Raw genomic sequence first — 18,274 nt, forward strand, 5'->3', positions numbered from 1 at the left:
AGAGGAGAGACGAACCTCCTCGACAGGACGAAGGCCATACATGAAAAATGTGCAACGTGGAGCTAACATCACACTCGATGGTGCCGGGTTGAAAGCTTTTTCTTCTCAGACCAGGAACAAGGCAAGGATGCCAGGTTTCACCACTTTTTATTCGATGCCGTGTTGAAAGCTCTAGCCAGAGCAATGAGGCAAGAGAAAAAGAAATCAAGGGCACACAAATTTGAAAAAGATGAAGTATCTGTTTGCAAATGATAGGATCTCATGGGTAGAAAATCCTAAAGGCTGCCCCAAAACTGGTAGAATAAACAAACTCAGCAAAGTTGCAAGATATAAAACACACAAAACTCAGCTGCGTTTCTAACTGCATTCACAAATGAACAATCTGAAAAAGAAAATTAGGGGGGCAATCCATTGACAACAGCATCAAAACCAATACAATACTTAGGAATAAACTTAACCAAGGGTACACTGAAAACTATAAAATATTGCTGAAAGAAATTAAAGACGGGGGCGCCTGGGTGGCTGAGTCAGTTAGGTGCCGGCTCTTGATCTCAGCTCAGGTTATGATCTCACCACGGTTCATGAGATCAAGTCCTACATCCGGCTTTGCGCTGACAGCGGGGAGCCTGCTTAGGATTCTGCCCCTCCCTCCCTCCCTCCCTCCCTCAAAATAAATAACCATACAAAAGAAAGAAAAGAAACTAAAGGCAACATAAATTTGAAGACATCTCGTGTTCGTGGACTGGAAGACAGATTCAATGCAATTCCTATCAAAACCTCAATAGCAATTTTTGCATAAGCTTCATTTATTTTTTTAAATTTAAATTCTAAAGTTTGTATGAAATTTCATGGGACCCTAAACAGCCAAAACAATCTTTAAAAAGAACAACAAAGTTGGAGGCCTCATACAAAACTCACTACACTGTAAGTGCAATGAAAAGCGTGCCTGTGGCCTAACGACAGACATACAGACCAACGGAATAGAACAGAGCCCAGAAATAAACCCTCACATATAACGGCCAATGGATTTTGACAAAAGAGCCAAGATCATTCAATGGGGAAAAGACAGTCTCTTCAAGTGGTGCTGGGAAAACGGGATATCCACGTGCTAAAGAATGAAGCCGGACTCTTTACACTGTATTTAAAAATTAATTCAAAATAGATGAAAGCCCTGAACTGAGAGCTAAAATATATAAAGCTTTTAATAGAAAACACAGAGGAAAAGTCTCATGACACTGGATTTGGTGATTTCTTAGGACACCAAAGGCGCAGTTGATCAACTGGACTGTGTTAATATTAAAAGCTTTAAATATATATATATGTACATATATAATATATATATATGTGTATATATATATGTAACATATAAAAAAATATAATATGTATATATTTTTTTAATGTTTATTTTTGAGAGGGAGACAGAGTGTAAGCCAGGGAGGGGCAGAGAGAGAGGCAGGCACAGAATCCGAAGCAGGCTCCAGGCTCTGAGCCGTCAGCACAGAGCCCGACGCGGGGCTCGAGCCCATGAACTGCAAGATCACGACCTGAGCCAAAGTCGGATGCTCAGCTGACTGAGCCGCCCAGGCGCCCCAATATTAAAAACTTTTGTGCATCAAAGGACACTCTATCGGAGAGTGAAAAGACAACTCTCAAAATGGGAGAAAATATCTGAAAAGGGATTTATATTCAGAACTTCTAAAGAACCCCCACACATAAACAATCCAATATTTAAAAATACACATCCAATTAAAAAAAAAAATAGACAAAGACCTTGAATAGACATTTCTCCAAAGAAGTTCTAAAAATGGCCAGTAAACACATGAAATACTGCTCAACATCACTTATCATCGGGGAAATGCAAATCAAAACCACAGTGAGCTATCCCACCACCCCAGCTGGGATGGCCACCACCAAAAAAACCTCCAGAGAAAAGAACCAAGTGTTTATACAGAAACCGGAATGCTACTGCCCTGCTGGTGGGGAATGTAAAGCAGGGCAGCCATTGTAGAAAACGACATGGAAAACAGTTCCTTAAAGAGTTAAGCCTAGAACCACCGTATGACCGAGCAATTTCTCGTATATACCTGGAAGAACTGAAATCAGGGCCTCAAACAGACAGTTGTGTTCATAGTGGCGTCACTCACGATAGCTAAGAAGTGGAAACCACCCAAACGTCCACCAAGAGACGAAGGTCTAAAAATGGGGTGCATCCGTACAATGGAATATTACAGAGTCTTAACAGGGAAGGAGATTCGGACACCTGCTTCAACCTGAGTGAACCTTGAAACATTAAATGGAAGAAGCCAGATGCAAGGGTACAAACACCGCATATTTCACTGATAGGAGTTACCTAGAGCAGTCACACGGATAAAGATAGAGAGTAGAAAAGTGACTAGGAGCTGGGGGTCAGGGAAATGGGGAGTTAGTATTTAATGGGTAGAGTTTGTTTGGGAAGATGAAAAATCCTAGCGATGGAGAGCGGTGATGGCTGCCCAACATGGATGGTGCTTAACGTCACTTAGCTGCCCACTTAAAAATGGCAGAAGCAGGAAACTCCAGGTTACGTGCATCTTCTGCCATAAAAGAGAACCCTCTGATTATGAAACCACAGAGAAGAGCTTGGCAATGAAGTTACACCTATTTGAAATCTGGATCTGCTGTTTTCCGGCTGAGGGACTCTGGGACAATCACTCAACCTCTGGAGAGTTTTAGTTTCTTCTTAACATTAAGAAAAAGTAAAATGCTGAGTGTAGGGCCTATCATGCCATCAACTAACAAGTGATGGGTTATTTTAGCAGCTCTGGAAATTCTATGTTATCATAGTAAAACATAAATGACAAGTTAAAAAGCTTCAAACGAACATGAACACATACTGGGTGACAAGGACACTTGAAAAAAAGGGAGGGAAAGTCTTGGCTTTTCAACAGTTCATGAGAAGCTGTCTTGAATACAGCGAATTTCACTTATTAAAAGTTCCGTATGAAGCATGTGATACAGATATCTAAAAAAGAGAATGCAGGGGCACCTGGGTGGCTCAGTCGGTTGAGCGTCCGACTTTGGCTCAGGTCATGATCTCACGGTTCGTGGGTTCGAGCCCCGCGTCGGGCTCTGTGCTGACAGCTCAGAGCCTGGAGCCTGCTTCGGATTGTGTCTCCCAATCTCTGCCCCTTCCTTGCTTGTGCTCTCTCAAAAGTAAATAAATGTAAAACAGATAGATAGAAAACAACCAATCGTAGGTCCCCACTGGAGGTCTAGTTCACCTGTTACGAAGCTTATTCTAAGAACACTGTTCCAGAGAGATGAGTAAATAAGAGTGTTACCAGGACAGGTCTCCGAAGAATGAAGAGCGGTGGATTAAATATAGCAGATTAAATATAAATAAAGGCAAGGTATGGAAATTTAAGTTACTGAACAATGGAACGGGATTTCAAGTACTCAAGCACAGGTGAATATTCTCAAGTGACCGATTTTACAGGAGCGAGGACTACACCGCAAGGGCTAAGCGAGCGCTGAAAACAGTAAGATTCTAGGATTCTAAATTTGCATTTTTAAACTCGGAATTTTTGCAAAGGCAAGGCTACTACGTAAAGACCAATGCAGGCACGGGATTACAGGTGCTGGTTTACACACACGGAATGCTGTTCTCGGAAAATCTCTTTGGGTAACAAAAGCAGCGAGTTTGCCGCAAGAGCAGTAAAGGCAGTTCCCCAAGTGTATGCAGCTGAAGCTGGACCACCTCAGGGGTCAGGGGCACCGTGTTTGTGCAGCCAAAAAAATCCAGGTTGAACTTTCAACTCCCCCCAAACTTAACTATTAATAGCCTACTTTTTTTTTTTTTTAATCTTGAGAGAGCGAGAGAGACCACGCAAGTGGGGAGGTGCAGAGAGAGAGAGAGAGAGAGAGAGAGAGAGAGAGAGAATCCCAAGCAGGCTCCACACGGTCAGCGAACAGCCTGATGCGGGGCTCGTACTCCCAAACCGTGAGATCGTGACCGGAGCCGAAACCGAGGCAGGCGCTTAACTGACTGAGCCACCCGGGCGCCCCCCTAATAGCCTACCGTTGGCCTGAAGCCTTACCGATGACATAAACAGGCGGTCAACACACATTTTGGATACGTGTTACATACCTGCGTTCTTACAATAAAGCTTAAGTGTTCAGAAACTCCTAAGGGAAAATGCGTTCACCGTACTACGATACCGTGTCTAAGGAACAAAATCCGCTTAACAAGTAGGACCCACGCAATTCAAACCCACGTTGTTCAAGGGTCTGCCCTTCCAATTCTCAAAGACGTTTTAGGCAAAAAAAGGGGGAAAAAAAAAACCACACTTAAAAACCCGCAAGCACAAATAAACCAACTTTAATAGATATTATTTTGTATTTATATAGCGCCTTCTTCAAGAACCTTAGATGCTTTACAGACATTATATCTAATTAATCCCCACAACAACCCTGTGAGGTAGGTATTACTCCCATTTTACAAGACAGGGAGACTGAAGCACAGAGAGGTTAAGTGACTTGCCCAAGGTCACACAGTTAAATTCACTGAGGAGCCAGGACCTGAGCGCCTTAGCCTCCCGGCTCCCAGTTTAACACCTCATGAGAGAATCTTTAATGAAAAGTATCCTTAAAGAAAGTATCAAGAGTAGTAGGTTACGAAAGTGAGGTCTTTCTGCTGCCACCACGGAAAAGCAAAACCCGGTACTGATCGGTAGAGGCAACGAGATCCGTATATTACACATCTCCTTTTTTCCCTTTTCCTGAAGTCTCACGGCCCCCGTCTTGAGCAATCGTCTACAGGTGAAGTTTCTGAGACAGGAGCCGTACGACGTAGCAGTGAGACTGAATGTAGCATGTTTACTTTCGGTTACGATGACCTGTGGAAATTTTTATTCCAATATACAAAATATGGGACAGCCATCCCAACAAACACGTACATAGGTAGCAATCGGCCGCCATTTACAACGTAAACCCACCCCTCGTTTCAGTCACAGTCGACCAACCACCTCTCAATGCTGTCTCTCTGGGGCCCTTCTCTCGCTATACCTGCATTTGCCCCCCCCCCCCAACCCCAACCCTGTGCTTTTAAAGTCTGCTGCGTTTCGGGTGAGCTTCCAAACATTTTACGCAGACGCGGCTGTACTAAGAGTAAAAAGGAAATGGAGACCCATCACCCCACAGTCCCTCCCCTGACAAATCGTACTATTAAACACGGTGTAGACGTGAACAGTGTGCGACTACCAAGGAGCTCAACGAAAATGCCAGAACTTGCTTCGATAGGAAATTTCGCCTTGCCTTTTACTGTGGTTTTTACAATGCAAAACGGACACACGAACACAGCGTAGCATCCCAGTGCTGTACCTCTGTGCAAATGACCTCATCTATCTTTCTTCTACGTGCTGTGGCCTAACTCAAGTAAACAACGGGACCCGGCCTCACCCTACTTTTTTCTCTGCGCTGAAAGCTACGGAAACACAGCCGTAAATTCCGAGACAATTTGGTTTAAGCCCTCAAAATAAAAAAAAATGTATCCACCTCCCCCGTCCCGTGACCTTCCCCTTCCCCTTCCCCGCATTCTCAGTCGTGAGTCTCTGTGCAATGTTGTAACCAGGCGGGCTACGCAATCGCGATCGGTAGAAGCCCGTTCCGGCCGGCCATAAGGCTTTAGCGACTGTATCTGAAAAAGCAAGGTGTCAAAATACGTCGTAATTTTTCTCCCAGCGTATCTGTTTAAACAGCCCCATTAGCCAAGCGACCCTGTTAAAGATCAGTTCACGGAACGAATAGGTGAAGTCATTTCCTGAGCTAAAAGATACAGATAATAAAATGTTAATAAATAGCAGCAGACAAAAATTTTTTTTCGTGGTTTTTTTTCATATTCAACAGTATTAGTAAAATAAGTTTAGAAAATTACAGCAATTAAAAAAAAAAAATCACTGCCTGAAAAGACTTGAAGAACATCCAAGGCCTGATTGCTATTATTCTGAATATACAGTCAATTATTTTCTGCACGTTACATTCGGCCACCGTCAACTCACTGATGCATGGGGAAGCGTCAACCACAATGGTTCACATACACTTTACATTACATACATTACTTCTTAAAACCCCCGACAGAATGAAGTCTTGACAAATGCAAAGCTTAGTTTCTGAACACTCTTCCAGTAGATCTGCAAAGATGGGGGGGGGGGGGGGGGGATGGGGAGAAAAGGACTTGCTTCGTGTGTTTCTGGTCTGCTTCCTTAAAATTTCATCCTCGCACGGTTTGCAGCTAGGCACCCAGGCTGCTGGGGTTACGACAGGTTCCTTCTTCCCAGGGTAAAGAATGACATTCGAAAAGAACGCTAACTGCCAAGACACGACTTTTCCGAACACGGCTGCAACTTGAAACGTCAGGGTATTTAAGGATTCTGAAGACTGGTGAGCCACCACTGCACCAGAATTTCATCGATCGTTCCAACCGTGACAGGGAATTTTTGATAAGTTTTTTTACTTTACAAAATTAAAGCTGAGTAAAATCAGTGATTTATAAACCATGACAAAAGGACAAATATTTAGTCAGAGATATCAGTTCCTCCTGAAAAAGAGTATTTACCTCCTCTCAGTGTAATTTTTCTTAAGGTATCTTACGATTTAAAATGGTTTAAAATTCACCTTAAAAATAGAAACAAACAAAAGGACGAGTTCAATTGACAAAAACTAATAAAAATAAGCTCAAATTTACTGACAGAATCGTGGGCACTTCATACAATACTTAGACTCTACCAGTTTTAAGTAAAATAAATAAGAAAAAAACTTATAATTACAAAGCCAGTCTTTCCCCTTGGGGAAACAAAAAGCCACTTTTGACCAGTTGTTCCCTACATATACATATACTGTATATTATTATAAGCTTCTTCAGAGAAGCAAAACATATTTGTCTTCCTGACACCGGATTCTAGTCATCTGTTCGTTCTTACATCAGAAAGGCAACTGCAAGTGTTGGGCCCAAATGTAGTTCTGGTTTACGCCTGAAAAGACCACCGGGTGTTCCTTCTACGTGTGTGTATTCGACACGGGCAAATTTACGCGGTGCGTTCAGTATCACCTCCCGAAATGATCGCTACAACCTAGCACAGATTCCCACTCTTTCTCCTGCACCCCCAAGGAGTTCAAACCATTACTGGTGCAACGAATAAAGAGAAAATGCATGTCAATTACTGGAAGGCGGTTTCACGAGAGGAGCTGCTATCTCTGATCTCACTTCCTTGTTGTGTGGAACTGCACGGACGGCATGATACCTGAGCAAATAAATCAACTACCATGATAGGAAGAGCGTGTGAATCCACAGTCTTTGCTTTATTGTGTGCAAAGTGTGCTACTGCCCCCTGAGCTTCCTGCATTTCTCTTTTCTTGAAAAATCAGTGCTTGATCCTTTGCAAAATAACCAGAGAAGAAATGAGGCAGAAAGTATCTCTTCATCACGGTCCCCCTCAGTCCCGAGACTGGTAGAAAAGGATGTAACCAGACTCAGAGTTCTTTGAGATATCTGATGTCAACCCGTAGAATTCTTCAATAGCTTGTGCATCAATTTTCTGCGGGGCAAAATGTAAACATTAGTACGAAAGTGAGCTCTTGGAACTGCTTCAATCCAATAAAACCTCCCACATTTCTTAGAATCGTGTCTTTCACTGGGGCTATAAAACAGCTCTGCACAGTAAGAACAGCTTAAGTTAACAGGGCTGATAATGCCAAGTACTGGTAAGAACATGAAGCAAACAGGACTCTCAGACACAGCTCGTAGGAATGTAAAACGATTCGGAGACTTTGGGGAAATGTGTCACGTTGTCTTCTAAAGCTGAACACACAAACTACCCTTTGATCCAGCAATCCTATTCCTGGGGAACAGAATTTCTACCTGGACTGTAAGAAACCACGAATTCCCAACCATTCGTGACCTACGAAAATGGCAATTTCAGATGGTCCAACCTAACACACCCAAGAAAAATGAGTGCGCGTGTCTAGCAAAAGACTTACACCAGGGTCATGGAGGCAGTTTTATTTCAGTGATGGGCAAAAAGGCAAGCTTCTAACTTGTTCTGTTCTGACAACGGGCAATTACAATAAAAAAGAAAACCCTACTATTGGCAACACGAATAAACTGCTAGATACAATGATGAGCGGAAAAGGGCAGACACAAAAGAAGGCATATTGAATGAGTCCATTTATATTCAAACAGAGGCAAAACAATAATGAGAATGATAAGCGTCAAAAGAGCCAGGAGGCGGTGAAGGGGATGGTGGGGAGAAGGGAGAAAAGCTGTAAGGACAGACCACAAAGAGGATAAAGGAGGCTCACTGGGGTGCTGAAAGTGCACTTGATCTTGATAGTGGTTACAGTGAGAGTGAGAGAGTGAGAGAGAGAGAGAGAGAGAGAGAGAGAGAGCGCGCGCACGCGCGCGCGCGGGCATGCAAATACAGGTGCGTGCACGTTCACATAAAAATTCAAGTTGTTGCTTAAGATTTGTGTACTTTATGTATATTATAACTCAATAATTTTTTTTAACCTCAACTTTTTTTTTTTAAACAATGAAAGCTTTTTTTTTTTTTTTTTAAAGCTAGCTCTGTTGTCGAAAGATTTTGTTTTATCCTAAGCATTTTAAAGGTTACCTGACCATTCAAGCATTGGGATTGCCTGTTGGGGAGTAAGAGGTAGGAATCAGATAATCTGAAGACCTCAACAGTTGCCTAATGTTCGTCACCTGTCATATGAATGAGACGCTGGGAGAAAAAAGAGAAGAGTGAAATACACACCCAACTTTGAAGAAAAGTAAGAAATTCAGGAACTACTTACTTCTACAATGTCGTCATCAAACAACAACCAAAAATCATGACTCTTAACTATTGCGATATAATGTCCTCGATTGGGACCACTAAAACAAAGAGAAAGAAAAGTTAATTTCATACAATGTTTATTAACATCATTCTTCTATGCCCGAATTCCACGTTCTATAAAGCAGCATAACTGAAACCGATAAAAATAGTCCTTACCTATCCTTCCCCAAAGTATCAAGCCACATTGATGTGAACTGGCATTCTATTTTAAAATCAAATAATTAGCGCTCTACTTTGAAAGATATAATCAGCATTCTATTTATATGAAGTTACACTATTAAAATTATTTCTTTTATAACTTATTATTTTAAAAATAATTTTCAAATTTGCTTCTATGAAAAATGTAAATACATTTTTTTCTAGCATTTTGAGGGGGGTGGGGGTGTCACTGTCTGAGTTAAGCTACAGAATAACACAAGTAAAAATTTTTTTCTAAGTCTTACTCTCTTCGGAAAAGTTTTTCTCTTGAGGAAAGGTATCGTGTGATAGTTAAGCAAAGATATCAAATCTACAGTTCTGAAATCAATCAAGCTTGACCTTCATAAACTTCTTTAAAAACAAATGACATTTTGTTAGTATTATTAGTGCTATTTTAAGTACCTAGATCTTAGCACCATTATTAGAATGGTCTCTGCGTCTCATTTTAAACAAATCTGGAATAAAGAAATCTAGAAACTCATAAAAATGCATGTGGGACTGTTTCTTCAAAAACAATAAATCCTTTGCTTTATAAAAGACGTGGTGAAGATTTCAACTTCTCCCCGTTTAAGTATGATTCATTATAAAAGCTTCTACATAATTCTTCATTAAATTATAATTCCATTGTAATTGTTATAGTATAGAATTTGAGATAATTTTCCACACAAAGTATTGTTAATATGAACATTATCTTAAGAGTAGCAACATGGGGGGCGCCTGGGTGGCGCAGTCGATTAAGCGTCCGACTTCAGCCAGGTCACGATCTCGCGGTCCGGGAGTTCGAGCCCCACGTAGGGCTCTGGGCTGATGGCTCGGAGCCTGGAGCCTGTTTCGGATTCTGTGTCTCCCTCTCTCTCTGCCCCTCCCCCGTTCATGCTCTCTCTCTCTCTGTCCCAAAAATAAATAAACGTTGGAAAAAAAAAAAAAAAAAAGAGTAGCAACATGGTATAAAGGAATAAGCAGCCTCTGTGCCTCCTGGTGTCGGCTCCTCTGACCCGGTTAGGGGAGCTGAGTACCCGAGGTGACAAAATGACACAAACGAGAGGACCGCTCTTTCCCCACAGACGAAAACCCCTCAGAACTATTTTTTTAAGAAGGCTCTTAATTCTAAAATTCTGAAATAAAAACCAAAATAAACAGATGTTCCCCATTTCTCGGGGGTTCATCTAAAGAATCACGTGTTTGGGGCGCCTGGGTGGCGCAGTCGGTTAAGCGTCCGACTTCAGCCAGGTCACGATCTCGCGGTCCGGGAGTTCGAGCCCCGCGTCAGGCTCTGGGCTGATGGCTCGGAGCCTGGAGCCTGTTTCTGATTCTGTGTCTCCCTCTCTCTCTGCCCCTCCCCCGTTCATGCTCTGTCTCTCTCTGTCCCAAAAAATAAATAAACGTTGAAAAAAAAAAAATTTAAAAAAAAATAAAAAAAAAAAAAAAAAAAAAAAAAAAAAAAGAATCACGTGTTTATGTAAGAGGCTAAGAATTTTATTTTATTTTTTGTTTTGTTTTGTACTTTTTTAAGGTGGTAGAAAGGCAGAGAGAATCACAGAAAGGCTGAGGAACAGAGCCTGAGAAGGAGGAGGCAGGTGGGGGACACAAAAGTTAGGCATCGGGCAGCTCGGCTTTTTCCTTCCGCAAACAGGTGGTTTGAAGAACAGACAGAAGTCGGTTACAGAAACTAATTGGAGGAGGAAGGGCTGAGGCTCCTAAACTTACTAGGCGCCCAGGAAGGCCTTTTTTTTAGGGATTGGCATCCTGAACATAAAACACGCTCACTGCAGTGGGCGTGAGTGCCTAACGTGTGCACGTAAGTGTGTCGCTTTCTGTGGGGATCAGAAAGACACCAACACTTCCTGCCCGAGGACACGGTCAGTGCAGCAGATAACCCTCCACAAACACATTTCGGGGCAAAACAACGTAAAAGCAGAGCTGCAGGCGCAGTGGAACGGACAGACGCCGTCGTCCGGCGAGAGAGGAGGTGGGAGGGACAGGGCTGAGGACTCCAGGAAGGTTGGTTCCGGGGGGGCGGGGCCTGAGACGGGCCGAAAGGGTCACACTTAAGAATTCCGCAAGCACCTGTTAGAAATCTATGCGCCACTGAGGAGAGAGAACGCATAGCTGGACTGGCACGGGCTTGCCGAGGACAAGCGTCCTCGACAGTTGAAGGATGCAGGCAAAGTAAACCATCCACGCTCTCATGTGAAATCTTACTACAGATAAATCTGATAAAAAATAAAAAAGATTTTTAAATGCTGTTAATCTGTATTTATTCTGAGAGAGAGAGAGAGAACGAGCAGGGGAGGGGCGGAGAGAGGGAGACAGAGGATCCTAAGCAGGCTCTGCGCTGTCAGCACAGAGCCTGATGTGGGGCTTGAACCTACAAACCGTGAGATGATGACACGAGCTGAAATCAAGAGTCAGACGCTCAACCCACTGAGCCACCCAGGCGTCCTAAATGTTGTTACTCTTTTGTTAACGGACAAATCATTTCCTGTTTTAAGAAGTGGCTGTTCTCATAAGGGAAACATATGCAAACTGATAAACAACACAACACAAAGCAGTAAGTTACGGCTAGCAATACACATCTAGTAGCTACGTGAACACAGAGGCATGGAACCAAATGTAGTAATATTTCAATACAGTAATATTTCAGTATACCAAAGTTTAAGGAGGAAATGATGAACGCACTGTATCTGAAACATCCGTCTTGCAATCAACCTATCCTGACACGACAACCTGGAAGGATCAAGAGCCTCGGAAAGATCTACGCCAGGACCACCCCGAACGCCCGCCCCACAGACCAAGAACCTTGCCAGCTCCTCCCTCGGATGCAGTTACCTTCCACAGTGAACCACCACGGCGACGAGGTCGTACATTCTGTCAGGATTGGTTGCGTCGCCAGAGGTGTTAAACAGACGAAGTTCTAAAGGAAAAACTACCCGGTAAGACAGTTTTGTGTATCGATGAAGTTGATCCATGTACTTAAACCTCTTCAGGTGCAGAGCTAGAATCATGGGCAGTTTTTTAACTTTCATCCTATTCAAATAAACACGGAGACAGAATTTCATAAAAGACATTCACACCATGTCCTTAAAAGAACTATCAAACTTTAGGATTCCATTAACAAACCGTTAGTAGTTTTAATAGCCCAGCACTGCCCAGTTTTGCATCTTTCTACCAATTACTTTTATATTGGCAAAGCAACACTCTGAACATCTGAAGACTATCCCACCCCACCCGTCATCGACAAACCACATAAATCTAATTCATACTCAATACGGCTTCAAAATAGATGAATGACATCAGTCCGCTGTTAAGAAATCCTTATTCTGAAATACAGGTCCCTAATGATAAGGCAAACTGCACATGATGCCTATGATTGGTGGAGGAAAACCAGGTCCTTAGAGCTGCTAACTCCTTTGGATGTGAGGGGAGGCTGAAATCCACCTGTCCCATCAGTCTATATAATTCAGTAACAGACTGACACGAGAAAAGCATGAAAGACCATTCTGCGAAAGGTGTTTGCCAGAGATAAGAAGTAACTCCGCATTAGGAATAAGGACTATGTATATCCTCGAAAAGAGAGTAAAATGACCCGCAAATTTAGGGTTGAGTTTTTTACTGTAAAACACCGGCTATCCTCCACACTCTAAATAATCTTTATTACGCCCTTAAATGTCATTTCGCCCCGACACGACTCCGCACTCCTGGCTCCTCCTAATGACAGCCTGTTCTTCTGAAGGCTCAGCTCAAACGCTGTCCCCCCCCCCCCCACAAAGTAACCCCTCTCTTCAATCCCCCATCGGCACTTTCTAGATTCACTCTATGTATATACAGTTTATGACCCCATCAAATGCTTATGATGATTATGGGTCTTTCTCTTCTTCTAGGGTCTAAAATCTTGCCAGGGAGAAACCATTTTTATTTTGTTTTCATTTTCTTTCTCTATCGAGCAACATGCCTGGCACGTGACAGACACCGGACAAGTGTTGCAGCACTGAATTCTGTAAGTGTTCAATAAAGCAAAACACTTCATTAATTAAAAAACGAAATTTACTAAGCCATTGCCTCTAATGAAGTGAAAACAAAAATCATTCTGTAGCATCTCGCTAAACCTGCATCCTATAGATCTTAAATGCGGTGGGCAGCTTGTTACTCCGGAAACATTTACTCTTCTACCCTGGCCTTTGAAAAACATTAGCAAGAAAAAACATAAACAGATACTCATTCCCGGAAAGAAAGCTAACAGTGTAAGAGTCTTTATGGCCTTTGCCTCAGTAATCCCAACTTCTAGAACTTAAATATATCCTCTCAGATACAAGACGTCTGAAAAACGAGTTATTTTAGATCGTGAAAAACTGGGAAAACCCTAGAGACAGGCATGCGACAGAGATATTATGGGTTCAGTTCCAGACCACCACAGTAAAGTCAGCATTGCAATAAAGCCAATGGAATGAAATTTTTGGTCTCCCAGTGCAGATAAGAGTTAGGGTGACATGATACCGTGTCCGTTAAATGTGCGAGGTCATTACGTCCAGAAAAAAAACAATGCAGATACCTTAATTAAAAAACTTCATCGTGAAAAACTGCAACCCATCACCTAAGCCTTCAGCGAGTCATAACCTCTTTGCTGGGGAAGGGTCCTGCTCGCTGCTGACTGATGGGGGTAGTGATGATGAAGGTCGTTGGGGTGGCTGTGGCATCTCTTAAAAGAAGATAATTAAGTCTGCCACACTGACGGACTCTTCCTTTCGTGAACGATTTCTCTATAGCACGAGATGCTGTCTTGAGAGCATTTCACTCACAGAACTTCCCTCAAAATTAGAACCAGTCTTTTCAAACCCTGCCCTGCTTCAACTACCAAGTTTGTGTAGTATTCCAAATCCTTCGTTGACACTTCAACTGGCTTCACAGCATCGTCAGCAGGAGCAGATTCCATCTCGAGAAATCACGTTCTCTGCTCAGCCGTGAGCAGCAGTCCTCACCCCATCGCGTCCTATCACGAGATCCCAGCAACGCCGTCCACCTTCAGGCCCCACTTCTAGTCCTGGTTCTCTCGCTGTTTCCACCACATCTGCCGTGACTGCCTCCACTGCCGTCCCCAACCTCCGAAGTCATCCCCGAGGGTGGGAATCAACTTCTGCCAAACTCTTATAAAAGATATTTCGACCTCTTCCCGTTGTTCTTAATGGCTTTCCATTTCAGGAGGGATTTAATTTACTTTGCCCAGATCCATCAGAGGAATCACTGTCTATGGCACCTGCAACTTTATGAAGTGTATTTCTTAAAAAATAAGAAAGTCAGAATGACTCCTTGATCCACGGGCTGTGGAATGGACGCTTGTCAAAAGGCACGAGAACATTCATCTCAGGGCACAATCTCCATCACAGCTCTTGGGTGACCAGGCAGCATGATCAATGGATGAGGAGCAAAATTTGAAAGGAATCTTTTTTCTGCTTTTTCCCTGGGCAGAAGGTCTCAACAGTGGGCCTCAAATATTCAGTGAACCATGTTGTAAACAGATGTGCTGTCATCCAGGCCTTGTTGTTCCATTTGTAGAGCAGAGCGGATTTAGCGTAATTCTGGAGAGCCCCAGCATTTTCAGAATGGCCAGTGAGCATCAGTTTCAGGTCACCAGCTGCGTCAGCCCCTAACAAGAGAGCCCTGTCCTTTGAAGCTCCGAAGGCAGGCACGGACTTCCCTCCAGGTGTGCAAGTCCTTGATGGCACGCATCGTCTTCCACAGACAGCTGTTCTGTCTACACCAACCACCTTCGTGAACGATCTTAGCCAGACCTTCTGGAGAACTTGCCGTAGCTCCTACATTAGCACCGGCTGCTTCGCCTTTACTTTCACGTTACGGAGACGGCTGCTTTTCTCAACCCCCACCCCTGCAGCTTCCAATTTTTCTCTTGCAGCTTCCTCGCCTCTCTCCGCCTTCAGAAAGTTGAAGAGAGTTTTGAGGGCTTGCTCTGGATCAGACTTTGGCTCAAGGGAATGTTGTGGCCGGTCTGCTCTTCTGTCTAGACCACTCACTTTCTCCGTGTCGGAAATAAGACTGCTTCGCTTTCTTGTCACTTGTGCGTTCGCTGGAAAAGCACCCTTCACGTCCTTCACGAACGTTTCCTCGGCACTTGCAACGTGGCTGGAATTTGGCACAAAGGACCCAGCTTTCAGTCGGTCTCAGCCGTCAACGTGCCCTTCGTCACTAAGCTTCACCATTTCTAGCTTTTGATTCAAAGTGAGAGATGTGGGACTTCCGCTTTCACTGGCGCACGTAGGGGTCACTGCAGGGTTACTAATGGGCCTAGTTTCAATATTGTTGTGTCTCAGAGACTAGGGCAGCCAGAGGAGAGGGAAAGGGGGCCGGGGCGGGGGGCAGGGGGGGAACGGACAGTAGAGCACTCAGAGGACATACAACTCTCATCAAGTAAGCTCACCATCTTGTAAGGGAGTGGTTTGTGCTGCCCCCAAACATTACACCAGTGACATCGGAGAGCACGGGTCATTATACGAAATGTGATAATAACGAGAAAGCATGAAATTTGGTGGGAATTGCCAAAATAGGACACAGAGACACAAAGTGAGCAAATGCTGTTGGAAAAAGGGCCTCAATAGACTTGCTCGACGCAAGGATGCCATAAACCTTCAATATGTTAAAAAAAAAAACGCAGCGAAGTACAACAAAGCAGGGCACAATAAAATGAGGTGTGCCTGTACCGGTCTTACAGAAACTCCTTCATAAAAGAGGGAATGATCACCAACTCATTTCTGAGGCCAGCTGAAAGCCGGTACCCAAACCTGACAACGGTATTACAAGAAAATCCCAGACCAATAATATCCCTCACGGTATCTCAAAGATGTGAAAATCAACAGAACGTTAGCAGATTGAATCCGGCAACATATAAACCTCCCTTGGCGATGATATTACAGTTCTCCTAAATGAAACGCTGATGTTTTTTCCTCAGGTTCTTTGTAAATAAAGACCAGTAACTGCAAAAATGGAAAGATTCCTTTATGTCCCTGAATTAACAAAGTAATCATAAATTTGTAAGGAGCATTTAAAAATATTAATAGAGCCCATTTCTCCTCTGGAAGAAAAGCGTCCTCAGCCCAACTTCAGTTTTCCGGAAATTTTAGATCTCCGCAGAAAAACGATGCTTACCAACGATGTGATTTTTAAAAACAAGCACGTCCCCTTCCAACCTAATCAGAGTATTCTGGACCAGGAATGAGCGGACTGCAGATACTATTTTCTTAGCAAAAATGTACCGCCCTCGTCGTACACCAGGTTACAAAGTCAATGCCTACAGCAGCCACCGTCAGAAGGGGTGGCGGGCACATCTTCTCAACCTGGGGCCCCATGACCCAGCGAGCAGACCCTGACGAAAGAAGTCGTGTGCCCGAGATTTATCAGAGCGCTGCTCTGGGGGCCGAGTGAGGAAAGCCGAGAGGGAAGAGGAGGAAGCCAGCTGAGGGTTCAGTCTCAGGAAAAAGCCCAGAGAGAGCAGCTCCAGCCTGGTCCCTCGGGGAAACCCTGCCTGGACTCTGAATCTCGCTGCAGATTTCTCTGGACCGTGGCGAGGTGACTGGGCTTTCACACTCTCTTCTCCACCTGCCGGTCACAGGTCCCAGGTTAAAGAAATTCCCAGAAGCTTCCTTCCGCGGTAGCCCCAGCCCCAGAGGAGTCCTCTGAAGAAAACCCAGCGTGAAAGCGCCCCAAAGGAGTGGGGGTGGCAGAGAATGGGCCCTGAGGCCACTCCCTGACTAGAATACCGGCCACTCTGCTGCAGGGAAGGGGGGGGGGGGCACGACAAAGGCGAGTTCTATATTCTAGAGCTGTCTGCTGTCTGCAGATTCCCCAAGAATGGCCAGAAACCATTTTTTAAAGGAAAATTTCCCATTTGTGTAAACGGTGGGAGCCAAGCAAGAGGTCCACACATACTGCGGGCCAGAAGGCACTAATATGCAAACTCTACCCCAGACAACTTTAACGTCCCATCAGCACAAACACATAAGAACTTAATGGAATTCTGTTGGCAGAGGAGTCTTGACCACGCAGAAGAGTTTCGTCATCGTACAGACAGAAAATTCCACCTTCTCGTGGACTGTCATGTCAACGAGGCCTAACTGGGGAAGGTCAGGCTGAGTGTGACAGGGAAACAGAAGTTATGGCTGCACGTGAGGAAGACACCAGACTGAGTGGGAAGCACCGAGAGGAGAGCTGGACCCGACGGAGCCTAACTCAGCGGGTGTCAACGAAGGCAGGTCGGGGGACTGGGCAGATCCAGTGCCACGACCGGGGGGGGGGGTGGGGGGGTGGGGGAGAGTCCTGATCGCTGTCTGGGGATGCTACCAGGCGCGCATCCGGACAGCATCAACCTGTCAAAAGACAGAAGGACCTAGGCAACCGGACCCACGGGTCAGATTCAGGAGGATTCCAATGGGGGAGGGGGTGCTACGGTCTGAATGCTTGTGTCCCCCCAAAACTCATGTTCAAAACCTAATACCAGACCTGACGGTTCTAGGAGGTGGGGCCTCCGGGAGGTGCTTACATCACGAGGGTGGAGTCTTCACAGATGGGATTAGTGTCTTTATGAAAGACCCTAGAGAGCTTGCGGGAGTCCTTCCACCAGGCAGGAAGGCACCTGCTAGGGACCACGAAGAGGGCCCTCACCGGAACACAGCATGCTGGCGCCTCGATTCTGGACCGCCAGCTTCCAGAATGCGAACGAATCAATCCATTTCTGCTACTTACAATCCGCCCAGTCTATGGGGTTTTGTTACGGCAGTCTCAGCAGACGGAGACAGGGTGTGTGTGAAAGGGCCGACTACTCCCGACGTGATACTAACCGTGACTAGAACCTGCACACGCAGGAAAACGATATGCATCTAGCTAGGGACACCGAGCAGAAGGGAAGAACTTGGCCTCAGGAACAGAAGAACCTCAGTTACCACTAGATCAGGGTGGACAGAGACAGGCAGCGGCCACAACAACTAGATGCTGAGTCACCTGGGCACTGTGTGAGTCGTCCTCAACGCCACCCGCGGACAGCGGTGGGCCTGGAGGCGGGCTTGGCTGAATGTGGCCTAAAGGGAGAGAGAGTACAGGGAGGGGAGAGAGAGTACAGGGAGGGGAGAGAGTACAGGGAGGGGAGCGAGGAGGGGTGTGTAGTGGAGAGCCGGTCAGGCTGGCTCAGCTCCCCACTGTCACTC

General features: G+C 44.7%; 1 protein-coding gene across 3 annotated transcripts in view; it reads right to left on the reverse strand.

Moving 5' to 3' along the window:
* Positions 1-4,341: 4,341 nt before the first annotated feature.
* The window catches only part of USP12 (ubiquitin specific peptidase 12), a 104,841-nt gene continuing 90,908 nt past the window's right edge, over positions 4,342-18,274 (reverse strand). For 2 of the 3 annotated variants that reach the window (XM_045462686.1, XM_045462849.1), the window contains 3 exons: positions 11,898-12,095; positions 8,830-8,908; positions 4,342-7,571 (listed from right to left, as the gene is read on the reverse strand). In XM_045462686.1, coding sequence (XP_045318642.1) covers positions 7,470-7,571; positions 8,830-8,908; positions 11,898-12,095 — 379 coding nt within the window. In that variant the 3' untranslated portion in view covers positions 4,342-7,469. The remainder of the gene's footprint in view (positions 7,572-8,829; positions 8,909-11,897; positions 12,096-18,274) is intronic. The other variant, XM_045462769.1, reaches the window with a different exon arrangement.

Source organism: Leopardus geoffroyi, chromosome A1, assembly GCF_018350155.1.
Source record: "Leopardus geoffroyi isolate Oge1 chromosome A1, O.geoffroyi_Oge1_pat1.0, whole genome shotgun sequence".
NCBI classification, from domain to species: Eukaryota; Metazoa; Chordata; class Mammalia; order Carnivora; family Felidae; genus Leopardus; species Leopardus geoffroyi.